The following is a 19173-nucleotide window of genomic DNA, read 5'->3' as shown; positions in this document are numbered from 1 at the left end:
TACTCTGCCAGAATAGCTAAAATCTGTTCCTTCATGCACTGCTGCTTAATTTGGATAGAGTTCCTGGTACAATTAGCTTCACTTTGTTAAACTGTAGTGCAGTTAAGTATAAATTGCTCTTTCTCACCCTGAGTGTTGATTGGGTAATTCTGCTTGTCTTGTTGGTGCACTCTGCCCCAGCAAAAGCATTGTGATCCTGAATTTCCCTCCCCTGTTTGATTGTTGGCCTTGAAGCCTGTTGTGGAAATCATCATAGCACAGTAACTGGGAACCCCAGCTTTATTCTGTGTTCCCATGTGGTGGTGAAATTTTTCTTTTAACTTGTGCTTCTAAAGAAAATCTCCAGTCTTTTGTTGTTCGGTCTTGAGACGATTTATTGCTAGTTATCTAACAAATTATGTTCTCGGGCTGGGGCTGTTTGGTCAGCGGTTTGGGTAGAGGCACACACACACCCTGACATCCTCCCTGTCTGCTGCTTTCTTCTTCTCTCTCCCTGCCCAGGGCTGCTGCTATCTTTTATATGATATATTACATGTTTATAGTTTTCCCCCAATACTTACTACCTATATTACAAAGTGCTTTTCTACTCTAAATTAATCTGTGAGAGCTAACATCACTAAGAACATGGAGGTAAGGAAAAAGAAGGAGGAAGAACAGGATCAGCCCACTTTCCTCCATTTTAGAACTTCTGACCTCCATGTACAAAGTAAAAACCCCCCTGTACATGTGCTAAAACTCCCCTGTATAATACTAAAAATATTTTCCCTTTACTTTGTAATTACTTTTAGTATATTATCTAACCCTTTGTGACTGCTTGTTCTACTTCTAAAGTTGGTAATTCATTCCATGGCTCAAACTCAAAATCACAGCTGTTTTTCAGCTGCTTGCTAGGGTCCAAAATGTTTCTGACCAAGGCTTGGAACCTCAAAAAATGTCTGAGACACATTTTGAGTTCCCACAAGTAACCATGTTTTTGTAGAGATGGTAAAAAACATACATTATCTGTGTGGACAGGCAGCCTTTGCTTATATTTTGAGTAATCCTGGATAAGAGAGGAGAAAATATTATGATTGTATTAACCCTAGAAAGCCAAGATGATGGAATTCCCTTCAGTCATAGCAGCAACTCTGCAGTGTAGCATGTGCAGTTTAACAAGTGTAATCTTCATCTCCTGGCCTTTGTCTGGACAAGGCTCATGGGAGCATATCTTTGCTTCTATTTTTGTTGCTTCCTTTGAATGCAAGAGTCTTCTTTGACAAAGGTAGTTTAGATGCAGGGGCATAGATTGTTTGGTTGAAAATATTGTCAATCATTCAGCAGTCCTGTTCTTCCTTTTCAGATTCCTCCCAGCATGACTCATCAGAAGCAAGTGAAGATTCTGAGGCTGAAATCACTAGTCAAGGTCAGTTGCACAGGTCATTGATTTTGATTTTTTGGCATTTTTCTATCCAAGATGTGTTTTTAAAAGGCTGCAATACTTGGCACTGAATGAAGAGAATTTTGTGCCGGTGGTAACTATGAGATCCAAACCTTTGCAGTGACCACCTCCCTTTCATATATATAAATGTCTCTTAAGCTGCTAAGCGATGTCTATGATGTACATGGTTGGATGTTGGTGGGAGGTGAGCTGTGTTTCTTGTATTTGTGAATGGGTGTCCTGTAAGTGCTTTAAAACACTGCTGAGATTGGCTTTTTCAGTGCTTGCTTGTGAAATGAGATGAGGAGCACCCAATCAGCAATTTAGAAAGTAGGCAGGGCACTGGGAGAAAGTGGACACTTCTGGCATTACTTTCACCATTTTACAATGCAGCATGGAAATAACTCCAACATGACTTCAACAGAAAAGTTTATATGAGAATTGTCATTAAGTTCTGCTTGCATGTGAGGTCATTACCCCAAAAGTAAAAGTGCTCTGCAAAGGTTTTCTGTGACAGAGTATAACAGAACTGTATAGATACAAGATTTGTCAATATGTGATATTCTTGCTATGTAAACCATACCCTTGGTGACATGGGTGCATGTTTTTCTGCATGTGAAATTAGTTTTCTTTGAGTTGGAGCTATTGTTAATTGGCAGTCTAAAAAGCTCATTACCTTAGGGAAGGTAGGGGTGGGTTTGGAAGTGACAGGCCTAGTAGCAGCTCTCTGACACATTGCTAGTTTTGCTGTTCTCCTGTCTATCCACTTGTGTGTGTTAAAGGCAGGGTTGACCAGTTTGATAAATTCTATTGTCACCCATTGGTTTTACACTGCTTTGGAAGTGGTTTTAGAACATTTGAGCTCTTCAAGACAAAACACAGGTACTGTTTTTTGAGGTTTACTATGGAATGATATTGCTTCCAGTTAGATAACAAAGGTAGTCCCTATCTGCACCATTTATTCTGTGATTCTTTTTGTTGGTGCATGGTCGTTTTCCCATCATGAGTTTCCCAGTCCTGTTTCAGAAGCCAATGTTGTTTTCCTTAGGAAGTCCAGACACAGTTTTGTTTTTTGCTGTCTTGTGCTTTGCACAGGGTCTCTTGAAGGAACAAGTTGTTCCTTCACAGGTAAGGACCGGAGCTTTCTGAAGTATTTTATTGCAAAATGTGTTGCCCTGCTAAGCAGAGTTCCTTAATTCTGTTTTAGTTTTGAAATTCGAGGCAGTTGCAGTGCTGCACATGACTTCCATGGGCAAAACACCTTTTTTGTTTTTTTAATTGTTTCTGTTAGATGATGATGATGATGATGAGTACCTGCCCTCTAGCAAGAGAAAGAGAAGGAGAACAAGGAATACCCGGTCAACTAAGGAAGTTGCCAATAACAGGAGAAGAAAAGCAAAATATGTCAAGTCTGGTAAGATGAAACGTCAAGATAATTTTATCTCCATGCTTTGTTTTAGGAAAAGTTGTCGGAAAGTTCTTGCTGCGGGAGTGAGACATGTTAGTGCAAACCTTCATTTAAGGGCCCTGGGCTCTTTGTAGGTGAATTTTAGCAGTATAATTATCACCATAGGCTCCCACTGTTCTATTTTGTTATTTGACTTGACGATGGAACTAGATGCAGAGGGTGTTAAAATCTTTTTGTTGTGTTCTTTCCTGATCCCTTCTATTGGGTTCTCTATAGAAAGGCATCCATGCACTTCAATTTAGTCTGCTTAAAGATGCTTCACCTGTTATTTTTTGTGGTCCTGTACCTCTCCTTTATTCTGTGTTTTATTTGGCTCATGGACACGTTACTCAGTCTGCTTTTAAAAGGTTCTGTGCACTCAGGAATATGTTTTCTTACTTGATATTTTTGAGGGCAACAACCTGCATTCTGATTGCAGTTAAGGAAAAGATGTGGAAATACAGTCAGAGCATTTGAGATGTGAAGCGTTTTTCAGAAGTATAAAAATATCATTGGATATTTTTTTATATAAATATTTGGAAAGATGTCACCTATTGAAATGGTACATCTTCTCCAAATATACTCTTTTCATATTTCCACCATGTTGGCTTTTCTGACTTTTGTTTTGTTTTGCTTTTAATCTCCCAAATCACACCACTCTGGGGCTTTGTATAAGCAAATTGTGATGGTAGTCTTCATTATTTTATTATTTTAAGTCATGAAGGGCATTTGTGACAAGCACCCAAGGTTTGGTGGTTTGGCAGGATGTGGAAAGCACATTGTGACATTCACATTCTCTGGACAGAGAGACATAATTCTGTCTCTCAGGAGATGCACAGAGTGAAGAGAAAACAATCTTTATCCCTGCTCCTTTGTTTTTCCCATGTGAGATGTGGTATGGAGATTGTTTACCTGCAGTGATTGCAGGGTTGGATGCTGGTGAAGGTTGTTTGGGTTCAGTGATCAATCAGATCCAGCTGTGTCTCAGGCTTTCAGCAGAGAGTCACGGGTTTGTTAGTTAGACAGGGAAGTAAGAAGGAAGTATGTATAATAGTATAGTACCTCTTTAAATAGTATATGAATGCAATATAGTATAGTTTTAATAAAGCTGTCCTTCAGCCTTCTGATCTGGAGGCAGACATCATCATTTCTTCCCTGCATCCAGGGATCGCTGCATTGTTGCTGTAGCTCATCATTGTGCCAGTGGCTTTGCTCTGAACACGTGGCTCTTCAGCGTGAGTTGTGTGCTTTGCAAGGCAGGTTTTGCTGGCAGCAATGTTCTTCCTTCAAATGCCATTAGTTTTTCTTGGAAGGTAGGTATCACCATAGTTAAGGGTACCATTCCTTAAAATCATCAGCGATTCTGTAGGTTACGGAGAATGATGTTTTGACAGAGTTTCTGTTACAAGTACTTTGTTTAACTGTAGTGCAGTTAAGTATAAATTGCTCTTTTTCACACTGAGAGTTGATTGGCTAATCCTACTTATCTTGGTGATGCTTGCTGCCCCAACAAAAGCATTGTCATCATGAATTTCCCACCCCTTTTTGATTGTTGGCCTTGCAGCCTCTTGTGGAAGTCATCATAGCACAGTAGCCATGAATTTGTAGAGATGGTAAAAACATACATTATTTGTGGAGAAAGACAGCCTTCGTTTATATTTTCAGTAATACTGGGTTACAGAGGGAGGGTGTCTTATAATTGTATTAACCCTAGAAAGCCAACACGATGGAATTCCCTTCAATATAGCCGCAACTCTGCAGTGTAGCATGTGCAGTTTAAGTGTAATCTCCATTTCCTTGCCTTTGTCCGGAATTGCTCAAAGGCTCATGGTAACGTATCTTTGCTTCTGAACTGTTGCTGGCTGTGAATGCAAGGGGTTTCTGTGACAGTGTTAATTTAGATGCCAGGGCATGGAGTGCTTGATTGGAAATCTTGTCCATGTCCATCATTGAGCAAACCTGTCTTTCTCTTTCAGATTCCTCCCGGCATGACATATCAGAAATAAGTGAGAATCCTGAGGTTGAGGTCACTGTTGAAGGTCAGTTCCCCAGGTCATTGCTTTCAATTGGTGAGGCATTTTTCTATCAACAATGTATTTTCCACTAATTGCATAACTTAGATCTGAATGAAGATAGTTATGTGCTGGTGTTGACTGTGTTTTGGATTATGCACTGCTTGGTAAATGAACCTGGTAGAGACATATTAGGAAACCACAATATAGTGATGCATATTGGATTTGTTGGGCTGATTTTAAAATGATGCCTGACAGCAATTTGTATCTTCTGCATAATTTTAAAGTGTTTTCAGTGTAAAATAGTCATTGAACCAAGAAGATGTTGTAATATTCCATCCTTCATGAGAACACATTGCTTTATAAACACGCTGTAGTTTTATGTAACATTTGTAGCTAACAAATGCTTCTGGGCAGAATGGTACCACAACAGAAAGGCAAAGTTGAAGGTGGCAATTGGAGCCTCAAGGTGTCTGTCTAATATTGGTAACTCTGAGACCCAAACCTTTGCACTGACCAGCTAGCTCCCTTTGTCATTGAAATGGCTCTAAAGCTGCAAAACAGTGTCCCTGCTGTTCTCCTGCCTGTCCACTTGTGTGTGTTTAAGGCAGAGTTGACCAGTTTGATGTAGTTCTTTAGTACCCGTTGGCTTTACACTGGTTTGAAAATGGGTTTAGAAAATCTGAGTCCTTCAAGATAAAACATAGGTACTGTCTTTTTAGATCTACAATGGAATGATATTGCTTCCAGTTAGATAACAAAGGTAGTCCCTATCTGCACCATTTATTCTGTGATTCCTTTTGCTGGTGTGTGGTCATTTTCCCATCATGTGATGCCCAGTCCTGTTTCAGAAGCCAATGTTTTCCTTAGGAAGCCCAGAAGCAGTTTTGTTTTTTGCTTTCTTGTGCTTTGCACAGGCCCTTTTGAAGGAACAAGTTGTTCCTTCACAGGTAAGATCAGGCGCTTTATGGAGTTATTTATGTAAGTAATTTATTGCAAAATGTGTTGCCCTGCTAAGCAGAGTTCCTTAATTCTGTTTTAGTTTTGAAATTCAAGGCAGTTCCAGTGCTGCACTCGAATTTCTTGGATAAAAAAAAGGATTTTTTTTTTAATTGTTTCTTAAAGCTGATGAGGATTACTACATGCCCTCTGACAAGAGACAGAGGACCACCGATTCGGCAAATGACAATGCTAGTGCTGAGAGAAGAAATGCAGAAGAGTTCAATTGCGGTAAGATCGAAATTCTACAATATTTTATCTCCTTCCTTTGTTTTTTGAAAGTGTTTTGGGTTATTTTGTGCTGCAGGAGTGAGACAAGTTATTGCAAGCATTCATTTAAGAGTCCTGAGCTCTTTTTAGTTGAATTGCAGCAGTACAATTGTCATCATAGGCTACCTCTGCAGCCTGTTGTGGAACTCTTGATGTCATGTCAACCATGAGTATGTAACGATGGTAAAAAAAAACCCTTAATCCTTGGGTACAGGCAGCCTTTATTTATGTTTTTAGTAATCCTGGGTAAGAGAGGGGAAAATACTTATGATTGTATTAATTCTACAAAGACACCAAGATGGAATTCTCTTCAGTCATCACAGCAACTCTACAGTATAGCATGTGCACTTTAGCAAGTGTAATCTTAATCTCTTTGTCTGGAATTGCTCAAAGGCTAATAGTAGCATATCTTTGCTTCTATTTCTCTTGCATGCTGTGCGTGCAGCAGGCTTTCTTGAGAGTCTTGGTTTAGATGCAGGTGCATGGAGTGTTTGGTTGCAAATCTTATCCATGTCCATCATTGTGCAATCCTGTCTATTTTCTTTCAGATACCTCCCGGCATGACATGTTAGAAATAAGTGAGAATCCTGAGGTTGAGGTCACTGTCGAAGGTCAGTTCCCCATGTCACTGATTTTAGTTGGTCGGGCATTTTTCTATCTGAATTCTGTTTTCCAAAGCCTGCAATACTTGGCAATGAATGAAGAAAATGTGTGCTGGTGTTAAGTGTAGTTTGGATTGTGCACTGCTTGGTAAACAAAGCTGGTTGAGATGTATTAGGAAACTGCAATATACTGAAGCATATTGGGCTTGGTGGCCTGGTTTTGAAATGGTGCCTGAGACTTTTGCATAGTTTTCAAGTGCTGTTAATGTAAAATATTTATTGAACCCAGAGGATAGTGTAGTATTTCTTCATTCTGGAGAACACATTGCTTTATAAACACCTGTAGTTATATGTATCATTTGTAGTTGTTAACAAATGCTTCTGGGCAGAATGGTACCACGACAGAAAGGCAGAGTTGCAGGTGGCAATTGGAGCCTCAAGGTGTCTGTCTAATATTGGTAACTCTGAGACCCAAACCTTTGCACTGACCAGGTCCCTTTGTCATTGAAATGGCTCTAAAGCTGCAGAGCAGTGTCCCTGCTGTCCTCATGCTAGGATGTTGGTAGGAGGTGAGCTGTGTTTCTTGTATTTGTGAATGGGTGTCCTGTAAGTGCTTTAAAATACTGCTGAGATTGGCTTTTTCAGTGCTTGCTTGTGGAATTCGATTAGGAACAGCCAATCAGCAATTTCAAAAGTAGACAGGGCATATTGGACAGGGTGGGCACTTTTTGCTTTACATTCACCATATTAGAATGCAACATGGAAATAACTCCAATTTTACCTCAACAGTATAATTTATATTAGATGAGTCATTAAGTTTTGTTTTCATGTGAAGGCCTTCACCCCAAAAGTAAAAGTGCTCTGTGAAGGTTTTCTGTGACAGAGTACAAGAGAATTGTATTGGTACAAGATTTGTCAATATGTGATATTATTCTTGCTAAGCAAACTATATCCTTGGTAACGTGGGTACATGTTTTTCTGCATGTGAAATTAGTTTTCTTTGCTCTAACCATTTGTTCTGTTTGAGTTGGAGGTATTGTTAATTGGGCAGTCTAAAAAGCTCATTAGCTCAAGGAAGATCAAGGTGGGTTTGGAAGTGACAGGCTGAGTAGCATCTCTCTGACACATTGCTAGTTTTTCTGTTCTCCTGTCTATCCACTTGTGTGTGTTTAAGGCAGAGTTGACCAGTTTGATTAATTCCGTTGTCACCCATTGGTTTTACATTGGGCTTAGAACATTTGAGCTCTTAAAGAAAAAGCATAGTTTCTTTCTTTGAGATCTACTATGGAGTGATATTACTTCCAGTTAGATAACAAAGGTAGTCCCTATCTGCACAATTTATTCTGTGATTCCTTTTGCTGGTGCATGGTCGTTTTCCCATCATGCGATGCCCAGTCCTGTTTCAGAAGCCAATGTTGTTTTCCTTAGGAAGTCCAGAAGCAGTTTTGTTTTTTGCTTTCTTGTGCTTTGCTCAGGCCCTTTTGAAGGAACAAGTTGTTCCTTCACAGGTAAGATTAGGAGTTTTCTGAAATTAGCCATGTAAGTAATTTTTAGCAAAATTCGTTGCCCTCATAAGCACAATTCCTTATTTCTGTTTTAGTTTCAAAATTCAAGGCGGTTCCTGTTCTGCATGCAAGTTCCATGGACAAAAAAACAGGGGGTTTTTTATTGTTTCTTAAAGATGATGATGATAACTACCTACCACCTGACAAGCGACTGAAGAGCAACAATTTGGCAAATGAATCTGCAGATATTGAGAGTAGAAAAGAAGAGGAATTCATCTCTGGTACAATAAAATTTCTAGATAATTTTATCTCTTTTTTTTGTTTTATGAAAATGTTTAAGGTAATTTTCTGCTGCATGAGTGAGACAAGATATTGCAAACCTTCACTTAAGAGCCCTGGGTTCTTTGTAGGGGAATTGCTGCCATATAATAATCATCATAGGCTACCACTGTTGTATTTTCTTATTGGACATGACGACTTAGATGCACCACAAGTTGGGATTTTCTGTTTGTGTTCTTTCATCATTTCTTCTGTTGGGTTCTCCATATAAATGTATCCATGCTCTTCAGTTTAGGCTGGTTAAAGATGCTTTACCTGGTATTTTTTGTGATTCTGCACCTCTCTTTTATTCTGTGGTTTGCTTTGGTATGATTTGGCTTATCTGTCTGCTTTTATAATGTTCTGTGCAGTCAGGAATATGTTTTTTAGTTGATATTTTTAAAGACAGCTACTAGAGTTCTGATGGCAATGGAGAAGCAGGTGTGGAAATACAGTTACAGCATTTGAGATGTGAAGTGTTCTTTGTGAGGATAAATTAACACACTTGGATATTTTTTCACAGAAATATGTTTAAATATGTAGCCTAATTGAAATTTCACATCCTCTCCAGCCTTTGTCTTTTCATATTTCCCCCAGGCCAGCTTTTTTGATATTTGGGGTTTTTTTTGCTTTTAATCTCCCAAATCTCACCATTCTGTGTAGTTACACAGTTTATGGTAATTGGGAGTGGGGCTGCAGCCAAGCCTCAACCCCAGTGGGCTGCAGCTTTTAAAAGCAGGTGAGCAGTATTGAAAGCACTGAGGGAAGGAGTGCCAAGGTGTACCAGTCATAAAAGGATACAGATGGCACACGGGTGTAATGCATGTGAGATAAAAAGGTATAAAACGTATTGTGGAACAAGAAAGGACTGATGCTTAAAGCCTTGTGGAATTGTATGGTGTTACTCTGTGTGTTACGGCCATCTCGATTCCGACATCTGGTGACCCCAACGTGATAGTGAGGTGCTTCAGACAGACAAATGTGGACCTAACAGAAAAGTAGCTGGATTAAGAGCGTAAAAATCCGAAGGAGTTATAGCCAGGCAGACCTGGCTCTTCCAGAAGTTGGTCTCAAGGCTACAGCCAGTAATGCAGATTTGCACAAGTGATTGTTTCCATCAAAGAAAACCTATAGATTTGGTTTATTTTGTTATATGTCCCTGGGGGTTTTCACTGTTTTTCCCCTCTGGTAACCTTGGCAAGATGGTGAAAAGGGAAGTGACAAAACTATGGAGTGCCTGGAATCCCCCAGGTTTGCTGTAGCTGATGAAGGATTCTGGTGTGGTCTTAATGAGATTGGATGAGTGGGCAGCACGGTGTGATTGGAATTCAGCAATCAGAAAGTTGGGGTTATGTGTGTCAGAAGAAATTGTTTTGAAGGTAGCAAAATCATGTTTGAGAAACTGTAGCCAGAGCTTGTGAATGACAGAATTTAGATGAGTGAGTAAGCCTTACATAGGAGATGTGTGTTCATCCAAGACGATAAGAGACCTAATGATGATGATATGTTGTTAAACAATATTACCTCAGTGCTTAACGCTGTTGGTTTAATGTGTCTTAATGAGAAATGTCCCATCTGGGAGTTTTCTTCCAGAACTTGGCTGATGTCTGCTAGGAGTATTTTGCATAAGTCCCTTAATTATGAGTGATAATCTAGTGTTAGACTAGTTGTACCGTCTTCAAGTTTTGTGGCTATTCTTAAATTTCCAAAAATGCTGTATATTTTTAATATTTTCAATCTTATTTAATTCTTTCAAAATTTTTCTAAGTGATCAGTTGATGTAACAGGCTTTTTTGTAACTATACTTTATGTTCATGTCTAGTAAAACAACTCCTAATTCTTTCTTTTGTACTTACCATTTGCTAGTTTTGTGTCCAGCACTGCCTTGAAATTAGACCAAAAGATGATATTGATTTCCATGAACTGGATGATGTATTTGACATAGTTCAAATGTACTGCAGTTGAGGTGTCCCAGTAGATAGAGCTGGATTTCTGCTCTACACCACACACATCATGTGAAGAGAAATCTTTGAAAGAAAGATTCCTTCAGGCTTGCTCCCAAAGTGATACCATACTCCAGCTTACAGAGATGTGAAAGAAGATACTCTTCAAAATGCACAAGTGCAGCTTTACTCTGCCAGAATAGCTAAAATCTGTTCCTTCATGCACTGCTGCTTAATTTGGATAGAGTTCCTGGTACAATTAGCTTCCCTTTGTTAAACTGTAGTGCAGTTAAGTATAAATTGCTCTTTCTCACCCTGAGTGTTGATAGGCTAATCCTGCTTGTCTTGTTGGTGCACTCTGCCCCAACAAAAGCATTGTGATGATGAATTTCCCTCCCCTGTTTGACTGTTGGCCTTGAAGCCTATTGTGGAACTCCTGATGGCACAGCAACCATAAGTGTGTAGAGCTGGTAAAAAAACACTGAATCTGTGTGGACAGGCAGCCTTTGTTTATATTTTGAGTAATCGTGGGTAAGAGAGGAGAAAATACTTATGATTGTATCAACCCTAGAAAGCCAAGATGATGGAATTCCCTTCAGTCATAGCAGGAACTCTGCAGTGTAGTATGTGCAGTTTAGCAAGTGTAATCTTCCCTTCCTTGCCTTTGTCTGGAATTGTCAAAGGCTCATGGTAAAATCTGTTTAGTTATTTTTGTTGCATGCTGTGAATGCAAGGGTTTTCTTTGACAAAGGTGGTTTAGATGCAGGGGCATGGAGTGTTTGGTTGAAAATCTTAACCCTGTCCATCATTGAGCAGTCCTGTTTATTTTCTTTCAGATACCTCCCGGCATGACATGTCAGAAACAAATGAGAATCCTGAGGTTGAGGTCACCCTTGAAGGTCAGTACTATGGGTCCTTAATTTCAGGTTTTTTGGGGAGTTTTCTGTCCATGAAGTGCTTTCCAAAGGGTGCATTGCTTGGCTCTGAATGAAGAGAATTGTGTATTGCTCTTGAGTGTAGTTTGGATTGTGCATTTGGAAACAAACCTGGTGGACATGTATTAGAAAACCACAGTATGCTGATGCATATTGGACATGGTGGGCTGGTTTTGAAATTATGCCTGACAGCAATTTGTATCATTTGTGACTTCTTCTACTGTTATTAATGAAAAATAGTAATTGAATGGACAAAATGTTATAAGATTCCTTCTTTCTGGACAGCACATTGCTTTATAAACACCTGTAGTTATATGTATCATTTGTAGTTGTTAACAAATGCTTCTGGGCAGAACACAAAGGCAGTGTTTCAGGTGGTAATTGGAGCCTCAAGGTGTCTGTGTGATATTGGTAACTCTGAGATCCAAACCTTTGCACTGACCAGGTCCCTCTGTCATTGAAATGGCTCTAAAGCTGCAGAGCAGTGTCCCTGCTGTCCTCATGCTAGGATGTTGGTAGGAGGTGAGCTGTGTTTCTTGTATTTGTGAATGGGTGTCCTGTAAGTGCTTTAAAACACTGCTGAGATTGGCTTTTGCAGTGCTTGCTTGTTGAATTTGATTAGGAGTAGCCAATCAGCAATTTCGAAAGTAGACAGGGCATATTGGACAGGGTGAACACTTCTGGCATTACTTTCACTGTATTACAATGCAGCATGGAAATAATTCCAATATTACCTCAACAGAATAATTTGTATGAGAAGAGTCAGTAAGTTCTGCTTAATGACCTTTACCTCAAAAGTAAAAGTGCTCTGCAAAGGTTTTCTGTGACAGAACTGTATAGGTACAAGATTTGTCAAGATGTGATATTATCCTTGCTAAGTAAACCATGCCCTCGGTGACATGGGTGCATGTTTTTCTGCATGTGAAATTAGTTTTCTTTGTCTGCTCTAACCATTTCTTCTCTCTGGCTTTGTAGGTATTGTTAATTGGCAGTCTAAAAAGCTCATTAGCTCAAGGAAGGGAGACATGGGTTTGGAAGTGACAGGATGAGTAGCAGCTCTCTGAGACATTGCTAGTTTTTCTGTTCTTCTGCCTTTCCACTTGCGTGTGTTTAAGGCAGAGTTAACCAGTTTGATGAATTTTTTTGCTTTTACACTGGTTTAAATTTGGTTTTAGAACATTTGAGCTCTTCAAGAGAAAACATAGGTACGGTCTTTTGAGTTCTACTATGGAATGATATTACTTCCAGTTAGATAACAAAGGTAGTCCCTATCTGCACAATTTATTCTGTAATTCCTTTTGCTGGTGCATGGTCGTTTTCCCATCATGCGGTGCCCAATCCTGTTTCAGAAGCCAATGTTGTTTTCCTTAGGAAGTCCAAAAGAAGTTTTGTTTTTTACTGTCTTGTGCTTTGCTCAGGCCCTCTTGAAGGAACAAGTTGTTCCTTCAGAGGTAAGATCAGGAAGTTTCTGAAGTTACTTATGTAATTTAATGGTTGCAAAATTTTATGCCCTCATAAACACAATTCCTGATTCTTGTTAGATTTTTTAAATTCAAGGCAGTTCCCGTGCTGTACATTAATTCCCTGGACAGAAACCCAAGTTATTTCTCTTTGTTTTCTTTTAGATACTGACCATACCTACGTGTACAGTAGCATGAGACGGAGGAGCACCCAGTTGGTTAATGAAGAGGCCAATAGTCAGAGGAAAAATGCAGAAGAGTTCCATTTTGGTAAGATCAAAGTTCAAGATGATTTTGTCACTTTGCTTTGTTTTATGAGAAGATTTTCTGTAATGTCATGCTGCAGGTATGAATAATGTTAGTGCAAGCCTTCAGCGGATTCTCTACGTAGATGAATTGCAGCAGTATAATCATCATCATAGACTACCTCTCTTGTTTTTTGTTATTTGACGTGAGATGAAGTTAGAGGCACAGGAAATTGAGATCATTTGGTTGTGTCCTTTCCTGATCCCTTCTATTGGGTTCTCCACAGAAATGCATAAATGTGCTTCAATTTAGTCTGGTTAAAGATGCTTCACCTCGGATTATTTGTGTACCTCTCCATTATTCTGTGGTTTGGTTTTGTTTAGGGTCCCATTAATCTGTCTAATTTTAGAAGGTTCTGTGCACTCAGGAATATGTTTTTCACTTGATGGTTTAGAAAGCAGCCCCCAGAGTTCTGATAGCAGTGAAGGAAGGGATTTGGAAATAAAGTTATAGCAGTATAGATGTGTATTTTTGCTTACAAATTGCCATCACTGGAATTTTTTTCATAAAAATATTTGGAAAGATGTCCCCTAATTGAAATTGTACATCTTCTCCAAAAATCCTCTTTTCATATTTCCACCATGTTGGCTTTTCTGACTTTTGTTTTGCTTTTAATCTCCCAAATCACACCACTCTGGGGCTTGGTATAAGCAAATTGTGATGGTAGTCTTCATTATTTTAAGTCATGAAGGGTATTTGTGACAAGCACCCAAGGTTTGGTGGTTTGGCAGGATGTGGAAAGCACATTGTGACATTCACATTCTCTGGACGGAGAGACATAATTCTGTCTCTCAGGAGAAGCACAGAGCGAAGAGAAAACAATCTTTATTCCTGCTCCTTTGTTTTTCCCATGTGAGATGTGGTATGGAGATGGTTTACCTGAAGTGATTGCAGGGTTGGATGCTGGTGAAGGTTGTTTGGGTTCAGTGATCAATCAGATCCAGCTGTGTCTCAGGCTCTCAGCAGAGAGTCACGGGTTTGTTAGTTAGACAGGGAAGTAAGAAGTAAGTATGTATAATAGTATAGTACCTCTTTAAATAGTATATGAATGCAATATAGTATATTTTAATAAAGCTGTCCTTCAGCCTTCTGATATGGAGGCAGACATCATCATTTCTTCCCTGCATCCAGGGATCACTGCATTGTTGCTGTAGCTCATCATTGTGCCAGTGGCTTTGCTCTGAACACGTGGCTCTTCAGCCAGAGTTGTGTGCTTTGCAAGGCAGGTTTTGCTGTCAGCAGTTCTCCTTCTTTCAAATGCCATTAGTTTTGCTTGGAAGGTAGGTATCAGCATAGTTAAGGGTACCATTACATGACATTCAGCAGCAATTATCTTGATTAAGGAGAATGAAGTTCGTTGCTTGTGCAGGCTGCACTGCACGATTAATTGAACTCATTGGAGGAGAGAAATGTAGGTAGTTTGTTTTCCTCAGCAAAATCACAGGATCACAGAATAATGAGGTTGGAAGTGACCTCTAAGATCATCAAGTCCAACCTATGCCCTAACACCTCTGCTTGTCTATAGCAACAAGTTCCATGTCCAAATGCCATGTGCTTTATATGTGATTGTGAAGAGGGAGTGTGCGGAAGGGGAAGTGTGATATGAAGTGATGGAGATTCTGACTGTGCCTTGGTTTTGACTAGAATTTTATAGCTTCAGATGCCGAGTGTGTCTCTTGGAGTCAAAGTAAAGCTTTGTAACACAGCTTTTTCTGAGATCGGTTAGTTTTCACAATTTTCTGCAAGAGAAGTGTGGAAAGTTGCAGGTGGTTTTACTGGATAGTGTGAGACCAGGGTCTAAAGTGATGCAGGGCCCCCAGGCAGGTGCACAGCTGAGCCACTTTATTGTAAAAACCTGGCCTTTTAAAGCAGATAGCTGGTTATTCATTACATCCTTTTAAATCATAAGAATCATAATTCAACCAACCATCTTACAGCATGATGTGAACACAACATGTTTGCATAACATGTTTTCTGTCTCGAATTCAGCTGAGTCACTTTCCCTTAGTCCTTTTCTGCTTAGCCAAAGTAGGAGGCATGATTTTGCGAAGTTTTCCCTTTGTAAGGTTTTACCTATATACAACAAAATAGAAGAAATCTTTTGTTCATAAAGGCTGGTATTTATATCTAGAGGCAGTGGCTGAAAACTGCAGGTAACAATCAAATTTAAATTTCATTTATGGTTTAAATAGGCATGCAGAGTATGCCTATTTTCAGAACCAAGCCTTGTCTGGGTTCTGAAAAATGAAATTATTTGTTGCCAATCCCCACAAAAAAGAGTGAGACAGGTGAATCAGTGGCAGTGTTTGAAATTTGTAGTCTTGGGATTAATCTGTGTATTAGTAAAGAAATACAGAGAAGAGGCTTTTAAGGCTCTTCCAGAATTTTGTCTGTAAGCTACAGGCAGTGATAGAGATTTACATGAGTGATGGTTTCCCTAAAAGAACACCTTTAGATTTGGTTTATTTTATGTCCCTGGGGGTTTTCACTGTTTTTCCCCTCTGGTAACCTTGGCAAGATGGTGAAAAGGGAAGTGACAAAACTATGGAGTGCCTGGAATCCCCGAGGTTTGCTGTAGCTGATGAAGGATTCTGGTGTGGTCTTAATGAGATTGGATGAGTGGGTAGCACGGCGTGATTGGAATTCAACAATCAGAAAGTTGAGGTTATGTGTGTCAGAAGAAATTGTTTTGAAAGGAGCAAAATCATGTTTGAGAAACTGTAGCCAGAGCTTGTGAATGACAGACTTTAGAACTGTGAAGAAGGCTTTTTAGATAGGAGCTGTGTGTGTTTACTCAAGATTAGAGGAGAACTAATGATGATGATATGTTGTTAAACAATATTACCTCAGTGCTTAACGCTGTTGGTTTAATGTGTCTTAATGAGAAATGTCCCATCTGGGAGTTTTCTTCCAGAACTTGGCTGCTATCTGCTAGGAGTTTTTTGCACAAGTCTCTTAACTGTGAGTGTTTGTCAGGGATTTGTTGCTAGACTAGATAGAACATCTTCCAGTGTCATGGCTATTCTTAGATGTTGAAAAAAAGCGGTATATTTTAAATTGCTATAATCTTACTTAATTATTTCAAAATTTTTCTAAACGATCAGTTGATGTGACCGGCTTTTTTATGACTGTATTTTCTGTTCATGTCTAGTAAAACAACTCCTAATTCTTTCTTTTGTAGTACTTACCATTTGCTAGTTTTGTGCCCAGCACTGCCTTGAAATTAGACCAAAAGTTGATATTGATTTCCATGAACTAGATGATGTATTTGACATAGTTCAAATGTACTGCAGTTGAGGTGTCCCAGTAGATAGAGCTGGATTTCTGCTCTACACCACACACATCATGTGAAGAGAAATCTTTGAAAGAAAGATTCCTTCAGACTTGCTCCCAAAGTGATACCATACTCCAGCTTACAGAGATGTGAAAGAAGATACACTTTGAAATGCACAAGTGCAGCTTTACTCTGCCAGAATAGCTAAAATCTGTTCCTTCATGCACTGCTGCTTAATTTGGATAGAGTTCCTGGTACAATTAGCTTCCCTTTGTTAAACTGTAGTGCAGTTAAGTATAAATTGCTCTTTCTCACCCTGAGTGTTGATAGGCTAATCCTGCTTGTCTTGTTGGTGCACTCTGCCCCAACAAAAGCATTGTGATGATGAATTTCCCTCCCCTGTTTGACTGTTGGCCTTGAAGCCTATTGTGGAACTCCTGATGGCACAGCAACCATAAGTGTGTAGAGCTGGTAAAAAAACACTGAATCTGTGTGGACAGGTAGCCTTTGTTTATATTTTGAGTAATCGTGGGTAAGAGAGGAGAAAATACTTATGATTGTATCAACCCTAGAAAGCCAAGATGATGGAATTCCCTTCAGTCATAGCAGGAACTCTGCAGTGTAGTATGTGCAGTTTAGCAAGTGTAATCTTCCCTTCCTTGCCTTTGTCTGGAATTGTCAAAGGCTCATGGTAAAATCTGTTTAGTTATTTTTGTTGCATGCTGTGAATGCAAGGGTTTTCTTTGACAAAGGTGGTTTAGATGCAGGGGCATGGAGTGTTTGGTTGAAAATCTTAACCCTGTCCATCATTGAGCAGTCCTGTTTATTTTCTTTCAGATACCTCCCGGCATGACATGTCAGAAACAAATGAGAATCCTGAGGTTGAGGTCACCCTTGAAGGTCAGTACTATGGGTCCTTAATTTCAGGTTTTTTGGGGAGTTTTCTGTCCATGAAGTGCTTTCCAAAGGGTGCATTGCTTGGCTCTGAATGAAGAGAATTGTGTATTGCTCTTGAGTGTAGTTTGGATTGTGCATTTGGAAACAAACCTGGTGGACATGTATTAGAAAACCACAGTATGCTGATGCATATTGGACATGGTGGGCTGGTTTTGAAATTATGCCTGACAGCAATTTGTATCATTTGTGACTTCTTCTACTGTTATTAATGAAAAATAGTAATTGAATGGACAAAATGTTATAAGATTCCTTCTTTCTGGACAGCACATTGCTTTATAAACATGCTGTATTGATATGTAGCATTTGTAGTTAATAAATGCTGCTGGGCAGAAAGGTACTAGAACGCAAAGGCAGAGTTGCAGGTGGTAATTGGAGCCCCATGGTGTCTGTCTGATATTGGTAACTCTGAGACCCAAACCTTTGCACTGACCAGTTCCCTTTGTCATTGAAATGGCTCTAAAGCTGCAGAGCAGTGTCCCTGCTGTCCTCATGCTAGGATGTTGGTAGGAGGTGAGCTCATCAGCTCGCTGACGCATTGCTTGGTCTGCTGTTCTCCTGTGTGTACACTTGTGTGTGTTTAAGTTAAGTTTACCTGTTTGATGAATTTAATTGGTTTTATACTGCTTTGGAAGTGAGTTTAGAACATTTGAGGTCTTCAAGAAAAAACCTATGTACTGTCTTTTGAGACCTACTATGGAATGATATTGCTTCCAGTTAGATAACAAAGGTAGTCCCTATCTGCACAATTTATTCTGTAATTCCTTTTGCTGGTGCATGGTCGTTTTCCCATCATGCGATGCCCAGTCCTGTTTCAGAAGAAAATGTTGTTTTCTTTAGGAAGTCCAGAAGCAGTTTTGTTTTTTACTGTCATGTGCTTTGCTCAGGCCCTCTTGAAGGAACAAGTTATTCCTTTGCACGTAAGATCAGGAGCTTTCTGAAGTTACTTATGTAATTTAATGGTTGCAAAATTTTATGCCCTCATAGACACAATTCCTGATTCTTGTTAGATTTTTTTAAATTCAAGGCAATTAGAGTGCTGTACATTAATTCCCTGGACTAAAGCCCAAGTTATTTCTCTTTGATTGCTTTTAGATACTGACCAGCCATATGCATACCGTAACAAGAGACGGAGGAGCACCCAGTTGGTTAATGAAGAGTCCAATAGTCAGAGTAGAAAAGCAGAAGAGTTCAATTCTGGTAAGATCAAAGTTCAAGATGATTTTGTCACTCTGCTTTGTTTTATGAGATGATTTTCTCTAATTTCGTGCTGCAGGTATGAATCATGCTAGTGCAAGCCTTCATTTAAGAGCTCTGGACTCTCTGCATAGATGAATTGCAGCAGTATAATCATCATCATAGATTACCACTGTTGGTTTTTGTTATTTGACGTGACGACGAAATTAGAGGCACAGGAAATTGGAATCTTTTGGTTGTGTCCTTTCCTGATCTCTTCTGTTTGGTTCTCCACAAAAACGCATCAATGTGCTTCAGTTTAGTCTAGTTAAAGATGCTTCACCTCGGATTATTTGTGTACCTCTCCATTATTCTGTGGTTTGGTTTGGTTTGGTTTGGTTTAGGGACTCATTCATCTGTCTACGTGTATAAGGTTCTGTGCACTCAGGAATATGTTTTTCACTTGATGTTTTAGAAAGCGGCCCTCAGAGTTCTGATAATAGTTTTCCCTTTGTAAGGTTTTACTTTGCAGGGTAAGGTTTGTTTGAAAATGCT

The 19173-nt window shown here is 39.4% G+C and overlaps 1 protein-coding gene across 1 annotated transcript in view; it reads left to right on the top strand.

Annotated features, from left to right (window-relative positions):
- The first annotated feature begins 624 nt into the window (after positions 1-624).
- The window catches only part of GTF2I (general transcription factor IIi), a 55269-nt gene continuing 36720 nt past the window's right edge, over positions 625-19173 (top strand). The window contains exons 1-11 of the mRNA XM_077787638.1: positions 625-630; positions 1318-1402; positions 2709-2831; positions 4841-4903; positions 6002-6106; positions 6694-6756; positions 8348-8533; positions 11350-11412; positions 13074-13178; positions 17326-17388; positions 18538-18642. Of these exons, the coding sequence (XP_077643764.1) occupies positions 625-630; positions 1318-1402; positions 2709-2831; positions 4841-4903; positions 6002-6106; positions 6694-6756; positions 8348-8533; positions 11350-11412; positions 13074-13178; positions 17326-17388; positions 18538-18642 (967 nt within the window). The remainder of the gene's footprint in view (positions 631-1317; positions 1403-2708; positions 2832-4840; positions 4904-6001; positions 6107-6693; positions 6757-8347; positions 8534-11349; positions 11413-13073; positions 13179-17325; positions 17389-18537; positions 18643-19173) is intronic.

Source organism: Lonchura striata, chromosome 20 (assembly GCF_046129695.1).
Source record: "Lonchura striata isolate bLonStr1 chromosome 20, bLonStr1.mat, whole genome shotgun sequence".
In the NCBI taxonomy this organism is placed as follows: domain Eukaryota; kingdom Metazoa; phylum Chordata; class Aves; order Passeriformes; family Estrildidae; genus Lonchura; species Lonchura striata.
The sequence above is the reverse complement of the archived record's forward strand: the minus strand, read 5'-3'. Positions and strand labels throughout refer to the sequence as shown.